We start from the raw sequence: 23302 nt of genomic DNA, 5'->3' as shown, positions 1-23302 counted from the left end.
TTGGGTTTGAAATTTAAACAGTTGTACAAATTTTGTTTGGGGTGGACGGTCATTCAAATATCAGTCCCTAGGTTGCTATATTTGTTAGGGATGTTAAGCATCTTAAATCTATGACAAATGTATGAAAGTTGTACAATTATCTTAATCTCATATTCAAGTATGGATTCAATTTTGGGTTCAAATTTAGATGAATCTCATTCCCTAGATTTGTTAGGGATGTTAAGATGTCAACAATAGTGATCAAGGGTCTTGGATTCAAGATAAGCTTTCAAAATTGGAAAAACCACTAGTGCAAGACCCATACATGAAATTAACAAATGTAGAATTGGGTATCTTGTTGCAGCAACCCAATGAGAAAGATGGTCTTTGAAGATTGGTTTTGAGATTTGGACGGTTGTCCACATCGCATCCCCTATATTTATGCAGTTCTTAGGCATGTTAAGCTTCCTAAATCTATAAGTGAAAATTCTATGGGATTTTGACAACTATCCAAATCTCATGTGCAAGCATGGATTTGGTCTCAGGTTAAGATTTGGATAATTGTCCAAATCTTATCCCAAGGCTATTGTATTTGTTAGGGATGTCGGCATCAAGGGTTTTGGATTTGAAATAAGCTTTGAGAACTAAACAATTGATTATGATTGGACCAAGACCCATAGATAAGCTTAATAAAAAGAGAATTTAATATTTAGTTGCAAAAATCCATGAGAACGTTCATCTTTAAAGTTTGAGTTTTAGATTTGAACGGCTAGCCAAAATGTTTTAAGGGTCATGAGATTTGGACACTTGCAAAATCCAGTCCACTAGGTTTATGAATTTGTTAGGGATGCTTAGAGTCCCAACTCTATGAATAATTAGTCAGATGGTTGAGATCTAGATGGTTGTCTAGATCTCTCATCCTCTAGGTTTTTGTATTTTTTTGGAGATGTTGAGAGTCCTATATCTATGATGAAAAGTCTATGAGATTTGAAAAATCATACAAATCTCATGTTTAAGCATAGATTTGGTTTGGGCTTGATATTTGGATGATTGTCCAAATCACATTTCCTATGATTGTATATGAATTAGAGATGATAAGATGTCAACAAGAGTGGTTAAGAATTTTGGATTTGAGATAAGTATTCGGTACTAGACAAGAGACCATAACTCCTACAAGATCAATCCATAAAATTAACAAAAGTAGAATTTGGTGTCTGGTTGTAGCAACCCCCCCATAGGAAAGGTGGTCATTGAAGCTTGAGTTTCAGATTTTTATGGTTGTCCAAATTTTTTGTTAGGATTGAAATTTGGACAATTATCCAAATCTAAGTCCACTAGGTTTTTGTATTTGTGAGGGATGTTTAGAGTCATAAATCTATGAGTGACAGGTAAGATGTTTGAGATCCAAATGTTTGTCCAAATCTCATCCTCTTCTAGATTTTTTTTATTTTTAAAGATGTTAAGAGTCCTAAATCTATGATGGTAAGCGTTCTAAATCTATGAGTGAAAAATACATGCAATTTGGTGGACAACCATCCTATTCTCATGTTCAAACATGGATCAGCTATGGGGTTGAGATTTGGATGATTGTTGTAATCTCATCCTATAGGTTTCTGTAGTTGTTAGGGATGTTAGATGCCAACACCCATATTCAAGGGTCTTGGATTTGAGATAAGCTTTGAAAAAATGGCTATCGACCATAATTGGTGTAAGACCCATACATAAAATTAACAAAAGTAGAAGGTATCTAGTTGCAGCAACCCCATACGAAAGGTGGCCTTTGGAGCTTGAGTTTGAAATTTGTATTGTGCTCAAATCTGATTTGGAGTTGAGATTTGGACGTTTTCCAAATGTCATTCCATACATAAAATTAACAAAAATAGAAGGTATCTAGTTGCAGCAACCCCATGAGAAAGGTGGTCTTTTGGAGCTTGAGTTTGAATTTTGTAAGACCCATACATAAAATTAACAAAAATAGAAGGTATCTAGTTGCAGCAACCCCATGAGAAAGGTGATCTTTGGAGCTTGAGTTTGAAATTTGAATTGTGTTCAAATTTGAATTGGAGTTGAGATTTTGACGTTTTCCAAATGTCATTCCCCCCTAGGTTTGCATAATGTTAGGCGTCGAAAATCTACAAGTGGCAACTCTATAAGATTTGGACATTATCCAAGTCTCATATTCAATCATGGATTTAGTGTGGGACGCAGATGTGAATAGTTCTCCAAATCTCATCCCCTATATTTGTGTGTTTGGTAGGGATGTTAAGATGTTACAACATTTATTCAGGGTCTTGGATATGAGATAAGCTTTGAGAACTAGAGTTGACCCATGATAAAGGTGGTCATTGAAGCTTGGGTTTGATTTTTGTACATTTGTCCAAATCTCACTTGGAGTTGAGAATTGAACTATTGCCCAAATCTCCTTTCTTAGGTTTGAGTATTTATTAACGATGTTTAGAATGCTAACTCTATGAGTGCCACATAAAACCCACATGCAACATTAACAAAAGTAAAATTTGGTAATTTGGTTGTTGTAAAAGATGATCTTTAAAGCATGGGCTTGAGATTTGGAAAACTGTTCAAATCTGGTTTGGGGTTAAGCTTTGAAGGGTTGTCCAAATCTCATCCCTTAGGTTTATATCTTTTTTAGGGATGTTAAGCATCCTAAATATAAGAGTGGAAAATCTACAACATTTGGAGAACCATTCAAATCTTAATTCAAGCGTAGGGGGTTGAGACTGGAACAATCGTCCAACTCTCATCCGCTAGGTTTGCATATTTATTAGAGTCTTGAGCTAAGCTTCCCCATGAGAAAGATGGTCATGTCCTTATATTTAAATTTACAAAAAATGATGTATCCAAAATGTGTGCGCGGTTTTTTCTTATCCACCCAGCTCTCCTCTAGTAGACCATGGTTGCATTCTTCCATTTGCCGAGCTGATCCGACCCTTGACCCTATTAAATAAATAAGCTCAATGCATTTCTCAAAATCTCAATTTGGGGTGGTTGGTTTGCCCATAAACAACTATTATTTAAGAGCTTACAGATAGAGATGTAGTACACCATCCAAGAGCCTTTGTTAGTGGTTTGGATCGTTCTTGCACTTGCATTGCAAAATCATGGCATGATGGCCCAAAAACAACCTTCTCTAGCCAGGTCTCCCATTCCAATGTTATCACCACAGAAGCATGCTTAGCTACAAGGATCCCATAATTTAATCAAGCCATCCAAAGCCCAAAACCCTAAGGCATTGGAAACCTTCAATTTACCAATTTATGCAAGCCTTGTCACAATTGCTTCACTATCAAAAAATTCACACCATCATTACCCACCATAAAAGCATACCATGGCATGTTAACAACCTTCCTTTCTTCTACTTTCTAGATAATTTGTTTTAGTGCAAATAATAATTGACTCCTCTCGCTAATTCATCATGGTCTCGCGGACCATATTGCCTTCCAGAATCTCTCTCTCTCTCTCTCTCTCTCTCTCTCTCTCTCTCTCTCTCTCTCTCTCTCTCTCATGCATGCAGACCTGAGTGCAACATAGCAAATCCATACTCTCCAACTTGCTGTCTTGGAAGGTTTCATTCCAAACTGCTGAGGAAACAATGTGCTGATCAAGTAGACCACTTGTCACCACCTTGGTCAACCCTCATGTATGCCCACTGCAGGAACAATCCCCAGATCTATTCGACAAGTCTTGAACTACATGTGCATGCATGCATGCACACAACTTTTGACATCTAAGGAACAATCCCAAGTAACCTCAAAGATCTATTTGAAAAGTCTTGCACTCACGACCCTTGCACACGAGAGAGAGAGAGAGAGAGAGAGAGAGAGAGAGAGAGATCTTATTAACACCCCATATACACTAAAAACATTATGACCTATCAATACTCTGGGTGAACATCTGAACTTAAACAGAACACTCCAACACCTTTCAGAGAGGGATATAAAATAGCATGAATGTCTAAACAAAGATGCACAGAAGTTCTCCAACCCTCATCAACCCTTCATATCTGGAACTCCTCCATAATAACTCCACCCATTATCCTTCCTTCCTTGCCTCATAAACTTAGTAAACTCTGGTTTCCTGCTCCTCTATAATGTGTAGGTGCAAGCCCATCTACCATCCATATCTTCGTGTCCACACAGACACACACAAGTTCAGTTGGTAGAGTCGAGCTCATCTCACACGGAAAATGCATGGTGCAAGTTGCAACAAGACTCCAACTTGGAAATGTCCAGGTCAGAGTCTAGTGGCATGACCATTGGGTTTAGCATTCTAATACTTCACAGAGGCTCATTCTAATACTTCACAGAAGCTCCGTTTACCAGAAACTGCCCTGGAGAGAGAAACACATGAAGTTGCCAGATATACACAAAATCCACTGTTGTAAACTACTGTTTACATGCTACTTTGAAAACTAGTCTACCAAAAAGGGGCATTTCGTAGTGAGGACGACCTGCAGTATGGCAGAACTTTGGCATAGCCCCCTTGCCCAAAAAAGCTTCCTGGTTTGAAGTATGCAGGAACTGAAACCAACAGTGAAACGACAAGCACTGCATACACTTCCATCCTCCGGACACATTGCCAGTTTCGAGGATATGAGATTACAATTCACACTTGCCCGTAGTCTCAGCTTGTGTTTGAAGTAAATTATCAAGTGATTTCTGAATTTCCTCCTTTAAGGAGGCAATTTCTTCTTGGTTGCTGTTTGTCGCTTTGTCAAGAGCGGTCTTCTGACAGTTAATGGCATCCTCCAGCCTGTACAAAATTGAACATTAGTATTTCAACGAACCTTGAAAATTATAATGAAACAAATTTCATCGTTTTTACTAGATGGAAACAAAACCAGTGGCCAAAAATGGTAAGCACAGCCAAATAAGGCACAATACCAGACTATTAGAAGGAAGCCAACAATGTGCAAGGTAGTCGTTTCATGCATGTGCCATGATATACAAGAAGAGAGACGAGTTTGTAAACACAACCTTCCACTTCTATAGACACAAGTACTGCTAAAAACGCAATGTGTGAGAGGTAAACAATAAAAAAGTTTCCACACCAAAGTGCTACACGAAAAGCACATTGATAGACAGATGCATGCGTAGCGGAGTCTCAAGAAAGACAGAAAAAAGCAGCAGATCGACTTGGTCGTGATTTGAAATTGAAGGAGAATTATTGTGTGCTCTTACATTTCGAGAAGGCATGCCCGAGAAAGAAAAAAAAAGGGGAAAGGAGCGACTTTCTTGAAAGCTTAGCATGAGATAGTGTGGACCTTTCCAGATTTCCCGAAAAGATAAATGATGTCTCCTTTGGACTGAAGCTGCCCGAATACTTGGAGGATTCACAATGTTTTTCATGTGAGCCTCTTGAAGCCTTTTGAAGGCGATGTGCCTGATGATGAGCAACCCGAAATGGACGAAAACGAGCAGATACTCGTTCCAGAACAGAGATTGGCACAAAAAGAAAGAAGGTAAAGCGAAATGACGGTTCTTGGTTAAATTAAAGACCTACTCCGCATTGGATGCGAGGCGAATGGAGGAGGACCTAGCAGATACTCCTCGGAATGTGAATCTTTACCTTGAAGCTTTTGGTTTAGCATAGTCTATTCCAAATGAAACCCCGAACTCAGCTTGGCCGGAGATCTGGTGCAGTGGGTATGCACAAGAGGGGAGTTACTCCGCTCCTTTGTCAACAGATGCCTCGATTTTTATTTTTTTTTAATACTAGAGTCACTGATGTCTCTTTGAGCCTCAGGGATACTAAGAGCTTACAGTATTCTGCTATGACTTTATGAAATGGAATTCCGGAAAATATGAAACTGATTTGTTCTTGACTTGTTTAAATGCAGGAACTGATAGACGAAATGACTGTAGCATTTTGGTCTGAATGATCTCGATAGACATGGTTGCAATAGGGATTAATCAATCGGGCATCTATGAGGTCCTGAGTGGATCTAGATGTGATTGCTAATTGCATTGCCGAAAAATCATGGTCTGAGATCTGAATGAATGTTGAATGTGATTTGTCATGTGACGTCTTGTGATGTCAAGTGATGTCCTGTGATGTCATGTGATGTGACTGTCGATTGGTACATGTGCTAGATGTGTATTCCTAGTGCGTCGGTACTAACAGTCAGTGTCTGCTAAGACAGTTTATGGCTTCTGTCTGTTTCGCAAGCGTAATCAAGGGCGATTACAATGCTTTCAAGAGGGGGGTATATCACAAACTGGTGACGTGGCTTCCCAGTTGTGTGACGTGGCTGCCCAGTACATACACACACACACACTTCCCCTTGGCAATGGACTCCCGGAAAGTCTGGCAAATGCTGACGTGGCTGGTTGCCGAAAAATGCAGCGCAATTTGCGGAAATTCATCCACGTGGCAGCCTGTACAGACATCCGTGATTTACTGCACTGCTTTTGGGCAATTTTGCGTGGGCTGCTTTTCTACGCAAAAGAGGAGAGAGAGAGAGAGAGAGAGAGAGAGAGAGAGAGAGAGAGAGAGAGCTCTGCTTTATTTATTAAAGAGAGAGAGCTTGTGAGAGACAGAGAGCTTTTGCTTTATTTGGCAAGGCTTTTGATTTTCAGCTTTGGGCTCTGCTTTAAATATGTGGGCAAGCCTCCCACTCTGCAGAGCATCTGAACGCAAAGTCTGAGAGTGAGAGCCTCCTTCTCGCTTATACTTTGCAACAGATTAATACAAAAAGAAATTCTGAAAGGGGCGTCAGTCTTTGGGGCCAACATCTCTAGGCACGGAACTCCGTCGGGCCAGTGTCGAATCAATTGTGAATTGTGAACTGTTTTGAAGTGATTTATTGTGGTGTCACGGTAGATTCTCAACTTGGAGTGTTCGAGTCTGTTACATTGAAGGTCATGCTCTAAGAACGAAAAGCACAGAAGGGGTATGTAAGTTCCTCTTGGATAATGTAATTAGTTGTTATGACTGTATTGGGAAAATAACAGCGGACAGGGGTGAGTTGGATGTTGACATAGCAAGGGAGTTTTTCTCTAGGCTGGGTATTAAACTTGCTCTCACTAGTATTGCATATAATCTTGAGGGAAATGGTAAACCAATCTCCAGAGCGTGGGCATCCTCCTGTCATTAAAGCTTTGGCTAAGGCCTGCAAAGATAAAATGGGAGAGTAGCCTAAGTTATTGCCTTATGCTCAGTTACTGGTTATATACCTTTTCAGTTGATGTATGGTCAGAAACCTATAATGCCAATCGAGGGTGTAATTCCCACATGGAATGTATTGCCTTGGGAAGATGAAATGAGTAGGGAAAACCTTCTTGCTTTGAGCATACAACAATTAGAAAGAAGGCCCCAAGATATTGAGATTGCAGTAGCACGATTGAAAGATGCAAGGTTAAAGAATAAAGACAGATTTGATAAGAGGCATAGGCTCAGACCTAAAGCCATTGAGGAAGGTGATAGGGTGTTGGTGTATGACAGCAGTCTTGACAACCAACATTCAACAATAAGAAAGCTTCCAAAGGGATAGTTTGGTCCTTATGTGGTTCAGCATGTAATGGGAATGCAACTTATACCTTGCAAGAGTTGGACGGGACAAAAATGAAGATTCCCATCACAAAGGAAAAGAATCAAGTTATTCAAAAGAAGAGGTGATGCAGATCCCTTTGATTCACAGGAAAGTCAAAATGAAGGCTCTTCTAAAAATGATATGGATGTGGATGAAGAACGAGAGGATGATGCGTTAGATTTTGTTGCAAGCGATGATGAAATCGACATGTAGGTGGGCTTACATGAAGACTAAACCTGCTGCAAAAAGATATGTGTGGCACATGCCGGAGGATGTGCAGGTTTAGAGGGGTGGATGTCATGCCGTAGCACGTACATATTGTGAAAATAAAAATATCTACCTCACTCTTAATGTTTTTTATGTGTGGGACCAAATGCTACAATGTACATAGTGTGATATATGCGAAAATGGATGCCATGGTTGCAGGCGTGTACATACCTTGCCGGGCACGCGAGGCCACGGACGTGGCATCGTTGCATGTTTTAACACATTAAAGGATTCTTAATTTGCATTAGGAATGTACAAATGTCAAGTGCTTTGAAGTGGCACGCTCGTTTTGCCTAGAAAGTTCAATGCGGACAATCTTGGCCAAAAATAGCAAGCTTCGGGCGCGGGCGTAAAAGACGTGTCCAAAGTGCTTACCAAGTGGGAAAATGAGGTTCAACATGATCTTTGAGCCCAATGGGATTTTTCCACAAATTTAGAGATTTTACGGAGCTCGTTTGGGCATTTTACGAACAAAAAAGGAGGCATTTTTGGGCAAAAAAATGCCATAAAATGGTCAAAAATAGCAAAAAATGGCTCAAAATGCCACATCAACGACGGTGCCATCGTTGCTCAAGCTGAGGGGGAAGTTTTAGAGCCAAGAATGAGCTCATTTGGACATATAAGCAAAGAGATACAGCCATTCCAATACAGGGTGCTAGTGCAGTCCCATGCTGCTTTCACTACATGGTTGAGACTGTGAGGCCTCCAATTAGGGTTTCCCCTCCTCAAATAACTACTCGGGCTTCTCCAAATGAAGTACTAAAGCTTCCATGAAATGGTCACGACGAGAAATCGAAGCGTCATCTTAGGGTTTTTAACAGGTCGAATGAGGACTGCATCGATGCAATTGGGAGCGAGGCTACACCTAATCCTCACACACACAAGAGTTTTGACTTAGCATTGGTTATTTTGAAAGTGGAGCTTTCATTGCTGGAGTTTTGTTCTATTTGAGTGTGTTTTTGGCTTCAAATCATCTACTCCTTGCTTGATTTAGCTACGAATTCTCACAGTCAGAGGCCCGGTGCTTTCCTAGTCGCATTGCGCACTTCTTGACAGCGTGCCATCAGATGTTTTTGGAGCTCGACGAGATTTACAGGGGTAGTGGACACCAACTGGGACAAGCTAAAAGCTACGGTGCGTCAATCAGAGTCTCGATGGTCGAGATATGCCAGTTTAGAGTTCGGTGGCAATTGGCGGCAAAGCGGTCCCAGATGTTTTTTTTCACTTTTCCTAGCTTTGGTTGGTGGGCCCGATGGGGTTTAAAAGCGACGAGGACAGTGGACATCGAAGTCCCGGTCGGCAGCTCATGGTGGCACTTCACGGCTTGGCGACTGGGTCCTTGAGCAACATCTGGCAAAACAAATGGGGCCAAGAGTTGGATAATTTGGGGGTTCTTTTTAAGGGCTTTCTAAGGAGATTTTTTTGAGCTTGAAAAGCAAATTAAGCATGGAGATGCCATGTGGCATTCACTAATACCCACATGCGCAGCTCGAGCTGTGGAGGATGGTCAATATGAGCCAAAGCGTGGGCTTTTGTGGAGTGTACCAAGGGAGAGAGAGCTTGGAGCTCCCGTTCATGGCATGAGCTAGCTGGCGCTATGCAGGTGGTTGATGCCGTCGGTTTTGGGGCCGTAGGCGGCGCGTGGCGGCCAGATGTGGCGTTGGCGGCCATATCGCCCGTCGGTGCTGGTTGCTCTTGCCGTAAACGAAAAGTGGGAAAGATGATGACAGCCCAAGTGGCTTGTCTCGCGGCCGTGGTGGCCCAAGTTTTTTTGAAGGGTTAAGCCCCCCCTCCCCCCCACTATCAATATCGCTAGTGGTAGGAGGGAGGGAGTGTTCATATGGGAAATGCAGTGGTGGCAGAGAGAGTGGCCGGAAAAAGGGGAGGAATCACATGTAGTTAAAGAGAGAGAGAGAGAGAGAGAGAGAGAGAGAGAGAGAGAGAGAGAGAAAATGGCCCAAGTGTCCACCATGCAGAGTAATACCCAATTGGATGTACCAAGTGTATGGAATGCAAAGGAAATTCTAAAAATAAGCTCATGAGGGAAGCTGCACGGGCAAGAGGATTCTAATTGTTACATTATTGGGGTTGGCACCTCCTATAAGAGGGGTATTTTCAACTTGAAAGGAATTCTTTTGTTGTTCTTTTTTTTTGCTTTCTTCTTCTTGGGCCATTTTCGAAGGTTCTTAGGGAGGGCTTTTGGGAATGAACAGCAACAGAAGGCAAAGCTAGCTCTTGAGAGCAGTCGGAGACGACAAGGGAAGGGCGAAAAAAGTATTGAGAGCACAAAAATCGGGAAGAGCATCAAGAGCACAAGGAAACTGGAGGCGGGGCAGCTTGGGAAAGAATTCTGAGCCAAGGGTTGCAATTCGAAAGGCATACCGAAGCGGGCGTACGCAACAGAATTATAAAAGAGCAGTCAGAAATCTTACGATGTATCTGCTGTCAGTTGTCAGCATCTCTTGAGTCTTGAGGCTCTGTTTCTTTTCATCGTATCAATTACTAGTATTCTTATTTGCAATCTTCTCTCTCTTAAACTCTTTTTAATCACCGATATTACCTGTATTAAGCCATTAATTAAGTCTATCTGCACTCTTTTATCCTAGTTTGAGCGTCTCCTAAGCTCCTGTCTACAGCCAGAGGCCAGGTGCTTTCCTGGTCGACCCCAGAGAACCGCACGCTCCGACAACGCGCACTCTCACAAACACACGAACAAATACTTCAAAATCACTGAACTTTAAGAGAGAGAGAGACAGAAAGAAAGAAAGAAAGAAAGCTTTATTAACATCTTCGAAAGGCAGAACTCGACCTATGAGACAATATCATATACATGTGTTGATGCTCTAGGCATCGGAAAATTTTAAAAAAAGGTACAAACTGAAATGAGCCTATACTATGCAACAGGGTGTGGTAGGGTGGTGCATGTGGTGTACAATGTATAGTGTGGGTCCTCGTGTCGAGGTGTGCTCACGCATCATCAGGCTCAACTAGGGGCTGCAAGGTGATACAACCATGAGATGATAGGGAGGGTATCTAAAAACAAGCAACATATGTAGGGTAGAGAATGTGGTACACCGGTGGTGGCCTGCTCAGGTATCTCTGGAATGTTGGATCCCCTGGTACTGGTACATGACTCTGCTCTAGATACTGATGGTGTAGAGCTAGTATCTTCGAGATCTCCCTCTGGTGATACCCATGTGTCCTGTATCTTGGGAGCCTCGGTCTCCGACGTGCCCTCTGAGACTCTGCCTACTGAAGGGTAAGCCCTCTGCTCTGTGTAGGTAGTGTGGGGGGGTCTGACCCTGCTCGTCGGAAAAACTGTGTGATGATAGTCTGTGTCTTGCTATCCTGACTCTGGCATGGCTGTAACAACTGCTCTCGAACCTCTATAGCCGCAACCAAGAACTGGCCAAACCTCCTCTGCTCTCGGCCTATCATATGCTGCTGTAATGAGTCTCCAACGCCATCTCTCTCTCTCAGCTCTGTATATGTTGGGCATCTCATGACAAAATGCTCCTTACTCTCCACCTCTGTCTGGCAGATCCGGCATGTACGCTCCTCTCATGGTATGCCTCTGGCTCTGCCACTTTCAATCTCTAGTTGATGTGATGACACTCGTAGCTGGCCAATGCTGACCCGAAGTCGGTGTGGCATGTACTCCTGCATGTATAATGGAATCTCAATGAATCCCTGCTCTGAAAACCTCAGAAAATGCTCATAGTAATATAGCATTTTAGGAGGTAGGGTGTCTGTGGGCCTGCGCCATGTCCTCTGAATATATGTATGCCATATCTCCTGTCTGATGACCCTATTCCTCTCAGAGCGTGAGAGAGAATAGGTCGGGGCCTGGGTGTCATACTGGAGTGGTGGTAGTCTATCGATATCAAAACCGTGCTGAGCTAGCCAATCTCCTGTCTAGGCATACCATGAGCTAGTGTCCCCTGCCTGTGCCATCTCTCTAGATGCAATGAAGACTCTACGAGAGATCCTATCTGGATCCATATCTTTGAATCTGTGAAGAAGGCAAACAGTCTGAAACAGTGCCTCTACCAACATCGGTGGTGCAGCCAGCTCAGCTCTAATAATGTCGTGTGGAACTGATGGCTTGCTGCGAATCATCCTGGAGAACATAATAATATGTGGCCTCTCTATCTGTGTCCATACTGAGTCTGCCAGTCCCGATCCCCAAATGGCCGAGGCATACATGAGTGCAGGTGTGACCAGTGTGTCAAAGAGCCACCCCTTCGTGCAGGGCTCCTGGAAGTGGGCCTGGTGGCACTCTCTCTCCATCATAGCTAGTGATGCGTACCCTCTGGTAAGTCTATCTCTGGCTGCCTGTGTCATGGAGAAGGTCCCTGATGCTGCGGTGAATGTAACCCCCATATATACATATGAGCATGTCACCTCTATATCCCCTCCAGCTACTGTAAATCTACTTTGTCGGCGAATTTGAGCCGATGTATGAAATATGAGAACCTTGGTCTTGCCAAGGTTCACCGTGAGTCCTCTCTGTGAGGAGCAGAAATCATCCACGGCCTCCAAATGTAGCTGTAGTCTCTCTGCCGTCTCTGACATCAGGACAATATCATCTGCATATAAGAGTATGTGTACAGTAGTCCCAGCAATATCCACACCCTCTCCACCCCTGTGCAAGATGAAGTCTACAATCTCGTCAATGTATAGACCAAAGAGTGTAGGTAATAGAGGGCAACCTTGTTTCACACCAATGGTGCTCACAAGGGTGTCAGATAATCCACCCGGGCATCTCACTCTGCCAGATACATGCTCATACAATGCATAGATCCCCCATGTCATCTCCTCTCCAATCCCAAGCGCAGCCAGGCGTCTGAAAAGTCTCTCTCTAGGTACTGTGTCAAATGCTTTGCGGAAGTCCACGAAGCAGCAATATAATCTCCTCTTCCTCACCCGTGTCTGGTCGATCAGACAACGAAGGGTGAAGATATGATCAATAGTAGAGAAAGCTCGGCTGAAGCCTACCTGTCCTGGTGTCCTCATGCCCTCTCCCTCTGCTAGAGAATTGAGCTCCTTCTCTAAAACCGCGCCATATAGTTTGGCCAGTATAGGACCAATCATGATAGTGCGATATGTGCTAGGATCCATGGCATCCCCAGATTTGTGGATAGGCACGATGGTGTGCTCTGTCCACAACTCTGGGAATCCCTCTGAAAGCGCGCGGTTGAAGAGGTGTGCAATGAGTGGTGCCAATGCATCACAGCCATATATAAGATGCTCTGCCTGTAGGCTTGCCTGATCTCTAGCCCTCCCATGTTGTAGGAGGGATATAGCTTTCTTCACCATGTGGGTGGTGAAGAAAGTAGATGATGTGGGTCGGGTAGCCGATGGCGTATGTATGGGTGGCTGTCCTGGGATCTCATATAAGCTCTCAGCATATCTGTGCCATGTCGCTGGGTCCTGAATAGAAGTGGATGGCCTGGGAGGTCTGATCCGGCGCGATGCCTCAGCACTATCCTGGCTCATGAGTAAATGATAGATGTCCCAATACTGGTGCTCCTCCCACTCCCGTCTTTTACGACGGGTAAGTGTCTGCATCCTGCGCTGAGCCTGGCGATGTGTAATCTCCCCTCTGATCTCCAATATACGTAGGTGTCTGTGTAGATCTCGACATTCGTCATCGTACCACCTATTTTGTGGCATAGTGCCAATGCGTGGAGGGTGTGTGTGTATGCGATGTGGGAAACTTTGAGTGGCTGACTCATGTAAGATGGATGTAATGTGTGTGGTGAGTGTGTCTAGAGGTGCTGTGGGGTCTAAGTGTATAAGGTGCTCATGCAAGTAATGTATATAAACAGGAGTGAGCTCATGAGTGAAAGAAATGGTAGTGTAAGTGTGAGGGGGGGGAGGGGGGGGGGGGGGGGGGGGTCAGCAAGCTGTGTAGCAAGAAGGGAGAATGTAAGATAAGTATGATCCGCCCTTATCGGTGTGCGTGCAACGTTGAAGGAGTGTATAAGCTCTGATGTCTGGGTAGAGCCCATCAAATAGTCCACTGTGCTCTCTCCACCACTGTGTGGGAAGCAAGTGATCCCCCAGAATCTGGCCACCTCGCCATCCCGTTATAAATAACGAGATGGTGCCTGCTGCCAAGCTCAAGAAGGTGTCTGCCATATCTAGTGTTGTCCTGTCCCCCATCTGCAAACACTCTACTCACCCCCATGTCCTCTGCATCAAGTGCCCTCATGATCTCCGACTGCTCCATATCATAGATCTCACACTGTCGACTCTGTGTCCTCCCGTTGAAGTCCCCCATGAGGACGACTTCCCCGAGTGATGTGTAGTGAGAAATGTCCTCCGACAATCGAGAGTAGGGGTCCTAGATAGCATATCGTGATCCATGTGGTGAAAAGTAGCATATGGCAATGTATATCCCTCTCTCGTGGGTGAGCTCTAGCCGTACCCACATATAGCATGCCTCCTCGTCTCTACTCATCACCTGTATCCGGTTGTGTAAGCTGTGTCTGAATAGTATGGCCACCCCTCCTGACCCCCGAGCTGTACTCTGTCTGGTGATGGTCCTGTAAGTCGACTCCCACTAAAATCCTATGACTACAGGTAGTCCTCTCCCTGGGCTCTCATGGGTCTCCGTAAAACATACAAAGTCATGCTCACTGATGATCTCCTCTAGGCGCTCCGGACGTGTCCATATAGAACCATTGCAGTTCCAGACTGCCCCTCTGAGTGGTGTCTCTTGTGCTAGTGTATGTGTCTCATAGGTCCCGAATCCATATGAGATTGGGCGGTCGTCGATGAAGATTCTACCATCTCGAAAGAAGGCCTTTTTACCTTCTTTCTGTGCCTGAAGGACCCTGGGCATGCATGATTTCCTACGCTCAATCTGCATCCTAGTGAGGTCCTCGTCCATAAAGATATGGCCGCCTTGGAGGCCTCGTAAGAGCACCCTTTTGCGAAAAAAGGTGGTGCGGTCCTCATCTCCTCGTAACTGCATGATCAACGGGCGAGCTCGAGTGGTGTCACGGCTAGCTCGCCATGCCTTTGTAAAAGGCATAGTCTCTTTGTAGCCTAGTTGGCTACAAAGCTCTCATGCATCCTCCTCTGCTGAAGGTCCCTCTTTAAGGCCAATGATCCTAACATTGTGTTTCCTCATATGGCGCAATTGCTCCTCCTCGAGAGTAAGCTGAACCCTCAAGTGCTCTCCCATGTGAACCTCCTCCCATACCTCCTTGATATTCTTTTTAACTACTTCCACCCATCCCGATTGTTTGGCCTCCATTTTTGTCTCGATCTCTTCTTTGATGTCTGTTTTCCATTTATTTTTTATCTCTACTTCTATATCTTCAAAGCTCGAGATTTCCCTCTTCCCTGGAGATCCGGAGGTGGTTGATGCTTTCTTGTATACGGTGTATCTCCGTGTTGGAGGTGTCACGGAGTTCTTCGAATGCTTTCTTCCAGGCCTCCTTTTCTTCTGTGAGGCCTCTGATGTTATCCTCCATCTGCTTCATCTTTTCCGTCATCCTCCTTACTTTGGCGTTCAATGCCTTGTCCGCATCTTTCTTTGCCTGTGTGATAGCTCTGGCTATCATGTCCACTTCTTTCCTGTCAAGAGGTGCCATGGTCGAGCTCGAGGAGGCGAGGCTGAGCGCACGGGAAGCCTAGTGTTTACAGCCCATCCCCTTGAATGTTGAGCTGCTAATGGATATGGGGGTGGCCTGGGCTGCCCCTCTCTAGGCTGCTATGATGGTGGAGCTGCAGCACAAGGTGAGAGGTGTACAGGGGCGAGAGGTGGGCTGAAGGCGAGGGGTGGGTTGGAGGCGAGTGGTGCGTTGTTGAGGAGGTGAATGGTGCAGGCTGGGTGATGGCTGGCGGGAGGTGCTGCACGAGCAGACAAGGTGGCGGGCAAAAGCAGGGTGGCGGGCAAGGAGAGAGAGAGAGAGAGAGAGAGAGAGAGAGAGAGAGAGAGAGAGAGAGAGAGAGAGAATGGCAATGAACACACAAGAAACAGATGGAAAAGGCTAGCAAGCCCCCATGCCCAGAGGTATTGGCCCCAAAGTCTAGGGGCCCTTTTGGTATTTCTTTATCATTAATCATTGCAAAGTATAACTCCCGAGGGACCTCTGCTCTCAAACTCTGCGTCCAAATGCTCTGCAGATTGAGGCCCCAAGGGCTCTTATAAAAAGTACATGGGATGCCCAAAAGCAGAGCCCCAAAAGCAATCAGTTCAAAAGCACTTTCACCCAAAAGCTCTAGTCCCCAAAAGCTAGCGTTGGAGATTCCCAAAAGCAGCGAGTGTAATTTGCGAAAATCCGTACAGCCTGCCACATGGCACCTGCAACGTAATTTGCGAAAATTCCATACGGCCCTGCCTCGTCAGCATGTCAGCCCATTTTATGAAAATCTCTTTCAAGATTCAAGCTTCTGTCTTTTACGGTTTCAAGCCCCACAGTCGGTGCTTCATAAGTTCTTCAAGTTAGTCCGTTCAGTTTCTCTTGTGCACTTGGCCATTTCTCTGCCAGATGGTCATGTCACGTCTGTTAGAGTTTTGGCATCTTAAGTGAACTGCCCAATGTGATCCCATTATTTAGTTTGGCTTTTAGGTATTTATTTTACTTATTTATCAAAGTGTTAGGTAGGGCAATTTACTGAGGTTGCTATATAAGCAACCCCTTGCCTCCAATGTATACACATTCAGTTATTCATTCCCAAGGTTGATTGGTTCAAGAGACTCTCTCTCTCTCTCTCTCTCTCTCTCTTGTGCTCACTGCCCTTGGTCTCTACGCTTCCGCATCGTCGACTTTGACGTCGTCATCATTTTGTGACACCAAAGGCTACCAACTCCTGGACATACCTATAATGTGCAACAGAAGTGATTTATGGTGATAACTCAGGATGCATGCTTAGTGCATACTCAAGGTTTCTCTTACTTCATGAGAGAGTTTCTTTTATTTCATGAGAGAGCTGGGCAACAGACTGGAGAGAGGAGAGATATTGTGAGTGAAGGTTCTGTGAGTGAAGGAGAGAGAAAGAAAACAACACCAGATGGGGTCCCAACCCCCCCGCCAAGGGCCCCCTCTCAATCGCTAGAGGTATTTTCTTTAGATTGCACAAATGCTGATACACTGGATCTAGATGCTGAGATGCTGATGGGAACTTGCGATAGATGCTTGGATTTGCAAGGCTAAGGGCTGAAAATGCAAAACGCTAGGAATGCTGGCGGGAATCTGCAACTTGATGAGGCTATGGACGATCATGATCTGGTATTGTAATGTACAGCAAGAGTGATTTATGGTGAATGCTCGATCAAGGTAAGTGCTAAGTGTGTACTCGAGGTTCCTTTTTCTTCATGAGAGAGTTCCTTTTACTTCATCGGAGAGATGTGCAAACATTAGGAGAGAGAAGAGAGTGATTGTGAGTGAAGCTTCTTTGAGTGATAGAGAGAGAAAGAAGACTACCACCGGATGGGGTCACAAATCCCCCTCCAAGGGGCCCCCTTCTCTATCGCTAGACAGGTATTTGCTTTAGATGGACAAATGCTCATACAATGGATCTAGATACTGAGATGCTGATGGGATCTTGCGGTGGATGCTTGAATCTACGAGGCTAAGGCTTATAACTGAAAACGCTAGGGCTGATTTGGCTTGGATCTGCAAACGAACAATGAGGCTAGGGCTGAAATCTGGAATCGATGATGCACCTGCTGAAACGTGCAAAAACCAGTGGGCGGATGTAAAAACGCTGATGCTTGCAAGTTCTAGACAACACGAGGGGACTTAAAACCCAGGGTGCTGAGGTACTGCGAGTACTGAACTGGGCATTGATCTTATGTCTTGAGTGGGGACCAAGGGCTGCATGCATAGGCCGGTCGGGCCTGAAGGCACACAACTTGCTGATAAATATGCATGTCACTTTTAATAAATTAAAACCTCATTAATAAGAGGTGATTTGTATGCAGATAACTATTTAGGCCGGTTACTATAAACTATAATTAGAACACTACCAAGTGCCTACACCTAGCAGACACTGGTTGTGCTTATGTGCAATCACAGGGTATGCAACTACTCTAAAGTGCCTAGACATGCATGTCTTGCATATAAGCTCCCAAGGGTGCCAAAACACTTCCTAGGTTGTCCTTAGAAGTAGAAATTATAGCTTGTCCACATGCACATAGGGTTACATGTGCTCGTGACCGGTATGGCTCATGTTGAGGATGGGCTGAAAACTGCAATCGATGATCTGATGGCTAAATCTGAAAACATTGGTACTATGACGAGAGAGGTAATGCTAGGGGGAACGTTTTAAGCTGGCTTGAGACTACATGTAAGGTGCAGCAAAATGAATATTGTATTTTCTCAAGATTAGTGATCTTTATTGCTCAAGGTTCCTTTTAGTTCTTAGGGAAAGAGAGAGCTTTCCGTCTTGTAGACTGCTGTGGTCACGAACAAAGTGAGTGGATTGTGCCTGCAAGTGAATGAGATTGAGAGAAGGAGAGAGAAGAGATACGACACCCGAGAGGTTGTAAAACCCTCCTCCAAAGGCCCCCACTCTCGTCGGCGAGAGTGGTCTACTTTCATTGCACAAAGATGTACAATGCGAATGCAATGGACTCATGCAATGGAACTTGCCCATGACGACGACGGTGATGAGGACGACGACTTGATGGCTGAAATCTAAGATCCTTTATCTGCTGATTTTTGGGACTGTTCGGTGGCTGAAATTCTCTGTTTTTGGCTGCATTTTTCGAGGCTAAACTTGGGGGGACTTCTACAACTGAATGGGGCTGATCTGCTACTGTTTCTTTGCTAAGAATCTACGTTTGTAAAGGGCTGAAATCTGCGTTTTTGTCCATGCTGAAAAACATTGGAGTCTACAATTGGGGCTGGCGTATTTGCATGAAAACGCTAGCTGGTGCTGTATCTGTTGAGGTTGGAAACGCTGGGACTGCTGAGGTTGCTTGGCGCTAGGGAATGTTGAAAACGCTAATGGTTGAGGGTGGTTGGTCGCGGGAAAAACGCCAAGGATGGCCTAGGGTGCTGAGAGGGGGTACTGCTGAGAAGTTGCCTGTTGAGCGGGAAGCTCCTGCTGCCTCTTCTGCCAAAAAGTGCAAACTTGCGTTTGCTTATATATTAACTTAGCAAAATTGCACTACCTACTTTTGTTGGAAAGTCACTTAAAAATAATAAGTGAAAATCCCAATAAATAGGAAAATAGGTTAAATGCACTAGAAAATTCCCCTAACTGATGCTAATGGATTTTGATGGGAATTTCGATGATCATGCTGTGTGCAACCGGAGGATATGCATCTATGCTAAGTGACTGGGCATGCACAGTCTACGAATAGACTCACAAAAGTGCCAGATCACTGCTAATCTAAACTGATTGAACCCTGCTGTGGTGTAGCTTGTCCACGGACATATAGGGTTGGAATGTGTCACGTCATCCCCTCCTTTTCAAAGTGAGGTACTGGTACCAAACTGTATGGCGTCGAGGGAGATCGCCAATAGCATCCGGAATCTTGGAAGGGACTCTTCGCCGGCCCACTCTGATGTATGGGTCGTGCGGTACTTGAACTTCATAAAGGTCTGCAACGCTTGCTTCTTTGGGCCGCGCCAAAAGCGACTCAAAGTCTTTTGTGGCTCCTTTGATGCTTCAACTTCGTCTAGAGACCTGCTTCTTTCGTCTTCAAGAATCTCCATGGCTTAAAATTCTTGAAAGCATCTCCAACACAAAACCATGAACATACCCATTTCCATGTAAAGTGAAGGAAAAAAATCTAGTCTTCTCTAAAGACTGTGTATGCAATGTAGATGAACATAGAGACGGAGTGACAACCCGTTCATCAAACACATACAAACAATGAGGTCGAATCTTTTCTGTTTGATCGAAATCAATCAACTGTGGCAAATCACAATCGAAATGCCCATGTTTGGTGCTCATACTATCATGTGCTCGTTCGGAAACTGTGTCATGCCACGGAAGAGACATGGAATGTGACTTCCCGACATACAAACTTTTCAGCTTTTCATGAACCATCCGCATACATTCGTGCTCATCCATGATAGAAACGTGTTCAACATACAATATGTCATGCCTAGAAAAAGGGATCACATAACGATGCTGACTAAAATACAGGAAACCGTCACAAATGAAACACTCGAACAATGCGTATGTATCAATCATGCGAACACATAATACTTCTTGTAAGGGCTCTTTGGACCAATGCTCGAGAGCCAAGATCGCTTCTTCCGTGTCTATCGAATCGTCTTGTGGGGGATCTGTGGACCTCGACTCGAAAGCCAAGATCGATTCTTGGTGATTGATCGATTCTACAACGAGGTTAGCTTCGCTAGGAAAAGCATCAACTAACACATCATTCTTGTGAACAATCACATCATCTTCATGCAATTCATCATGCTTGTCTTTTTCATCCAAATCATCATGCAAATCATTATCGTTCAAATCATCATGCTTCTCATAATCATGCAAGTGCTGTGTATCATGTTGTGGATGAAAAGAGATTGAGAGAATCTCCTTATCCCGAATTCTTTCAACCTTGTCCTACATATTAGCAATGAGAGATGGAGAAGGAGCAATGTCTTCTCCATGAAAGACAATAGGAGAATCACTATCGACATTGATAGTTATAGTGTTAGCCTTAAATTTCATGAGAGCGTCATTATAACGAAACCATAAAATGCCTAAAATCATATCACATCCTGAGAGAGGAGAAACAACAAATCTTATAGTAAAGACAGTCTGTTGAATTGCAAACAACACATCAAGGCATTCCTCGGTGATGAGCGTCCATACCAGGACGAAAGCCAGAGACCTCGATAGAAGATCTCGGACTAACTTCGAAGCGGGCTCTCTCAACAACAGAGGAACTGATCACATCATGCATACCACCTGGGTCAAACAATATGACAAAACGGTGCCCCGACGTACGACCATAACATTTAATGAGAGAATCATCAATGGGAGGGTCCTGAGAAACTTTGGGCACAATCGTGTTATCATTCATTCCATTGACAGATATAGTGGGTGTTGTGGGTTCTTTAGATTCATTTGATTCAAGCTTAGGACATGTTCTTTTTATGTGACCCTTAATGTGACAATGAAAACAACGACCTTCTTTAGAATAAGTGCTTTGTTCTTCCGAAGTGATGTATCCTCCTACAATTCCTTATGCTACCTTTTCATCTAGAGTAAGCGTAGGTTTAGCACTTGTGTTAGCCTTACCATTAGATTCATTGGAAGAATTCTTTGTTGAGATACTGATGGAAGATTGGTTAGAAGAGTTGTCATTCTTACCGTTCTTACCATTCTGAGGGTTCTGAGAAGTCTGCGAGGTACTTGTGGAAGTCTTGTTCTCCTTAGGCTTTCCCTTGTTGTGCTTCATCTCCTGTGCGAGAGCAATCGCTAGCGCCTTGTTGAGATCGATTGGATCGAGTACCTCGACATTGTACTTGATATACTCGTCCAATCAAGAGAAAAGCCTCTTTGCGCTCTTCATCCGACATGCGTAATTGGGTACCTAGCTGCAAAACACAATTAGAAAAAGACATAACCGGTATACCATTTTGCTTGAGAGCACGCCAATCGTCCTTCAATCGTGCAAGGTACTGAGGTGGCATAAACCGCGCCTTGAGCTTGTCTTGGAAATCAGCCCAACTAAAAGAGAGGGACGTGAAATCGTCGGTTGCCTCTAGGTGCGCGGGTAGTTGTGCCTCTTGCCATGCGTGGTACCAATTAATGGCATCACCGGCAAGGTACATAGCTGCCATCAAAACTTTGCTATTGCTTGTCTTCTTAGTTGTCGCAAAATAAGCATTAAATTGATGCAACCAAGAATGAATAACAGTAGCATCCGGATTCCGAGAAACAGTCTCTTCCTTGGCATGACACAGTTTCCGAAAGAGCACATGATTGTATGAGCACCAAGCATGGGCATTTCCATTGTGATTTGCCACAGTTGATTGATTTTGATCAAACAGAAAAGATTCGACCTCATTGTTTGCATGTGTTTGATGAACGGGTTGTCACTCCGTCTCTATGTTCATCTACATTGCATACACAGTCTTTAGAGACGACACGATTTTTTTCCTTCACTTTACATGGAATGGGTATATTCATGGTTTTGTGTTGGAGATAGTTTCAGGAATTTTCAGCCATGGAGATTCTTGAAGACGAAAGAAGCAGGTCTCTAGACAAAGTTGAAGCAAGGAACGAGCCACAAAAGACTTTGTGTCTCTTTCGGCGCGGCCCATAGAAGCAAGCGTTGCAGACCTTTATGAAGTTCAAGTACCGCTCGACCCACGCAACAGAGTGGGCCGACGAAGAGTACCTCCCAGAATTACGCATGCTGTTGGCGATCTCCCTCGACGCCATACAGTTCGGTACCAGTACCTCACTTTGAAAAGGAGGGGATGTCACGTGACACATCCCAACCCTATGTGTCCGTGGACAAGCTACACCACAGCAGGGTTCACTCAGTCCGATCAAGTTAGATTAGCAGTGATCTGACTGTTTTGGCTGCGTTTTCTTGGCTGAAAATTGAGGTTTCTTAGGGCTGAAAACCGATGGTCTTTACGGGCTGAATCTGCTACACTTTAGGTGAATAATGCCGGTCTTAATTTGCTGCTGAAATCCAAAAACGCCAGGGGCTGAAATTGGACCTTCTATCGCCGGGGTTCTGCAAATGCAAAAACGCTAGGCTGATCTGCTGTGTCGTGATGACGCCGGGGCTGATCTGCTGTGCACAAATCGCCAAGGCTGATTTGATGCAAAAACGCTAGGTCTTCTGTGGAGAAAACGCCAGAGTAGTCGCGGGGGTTGGTCTTGCTGAGAAGTTGCCTGTTGAGCAAGGTGCTCCTGCTGCCTCTTCTGCCAGAAAGTGCTAACTTGGATTTGCTTATATATTAACTTAGCAAAATTGCCCTACCTACTTTTGTTGGAAAGTCACTTAAAAATAATAAGTGAAAATCCCAATAAATAGGAAAATAGACTAAATGCACTGGAAAATTCCCCTAACTGATGCTAATGGATTCTAATGGGAATTCCGATGATCATGATGTGTGCAACCGAAGGATATGCATCTATGCTAAGTGACTGGGCATGCACGGTCTACGAATAGACTCACAAAAGTGCCAGATAACTGCTAATCTAACTTGATCGGACTGACTGAACCCTGATGTGGTGTAGCTTGTCCACGGACACATAGGGTTGGGATGTGTCACGTGACAGGACGAGTCTCCATCACCTCTCTCATGCTCATCACCTGTATGCGAAGTATCCATTCCGCTTCGGGTGACGACCATGCACTATAATCTTGGGTTCTTAAGCTCGCGAGGAACTTGGGTTCTTGAGGGTCTTAGGGTTCTTGAGGTCCTTGATTCGTGAGAATCTTGGGTTCTTGAGGTTCTTGAGGTTCTTGAGTCTTGAGGGTCTTGGGTTCTTGGGGTTCTTGAGGTTTTCTTTCGCTTGCAAATCGCGTTGAGAAGGATCTTCTCTTCACCCGAG

The 23302-nt window shown here is 44.4% G+C and overlaps 1 protein-coding gene across 1 annotated transcript in view; it reads right to left on the bottom strand.

Moving 5' to 3' along the window:
- Nucleotides 1-3808: 3808 nt before the first annotated feature.
- Nucleotides 3809-23302, bottom strand: part of LOC147450283 (protein KINESIN LIGHT CHAIN-RELATED 3-like) — a 36057-nt gene continuing 16563 nt past the window's right edge. Inside the window, exon 2 of the mRNA XM_086519563.1 lies at nucleotides 3809-4749. Coding sequence (XP_086375689.1) covers nucleotides 4596-4749 — 154 coding nt within the window. The 3' untranslated portion in view covers nucleotides 3809-4595. The remainder of the gene's footprint in view (nucleotides 4750-23302) is intronic.

Source organism: Adiantum capillus-veneris, chromosome 9 (genome assembly GCF_014529385.1).
Source record: "Adiantum capillus-veneris isolate H3 chromosome 9, ASM1452938v2, whole genome shotgun sequence".
Taxonomy (NCBI): Eukaryota; Viridiplantae; Streptophyta; class Polypodiopsida; order Polypodiales; family Pteridaceae; genus Adiantum; species Adiantum capillus-veneris.
This window is presented reverse-complemented; position numbering and strand designations above follow the sequence as displayed.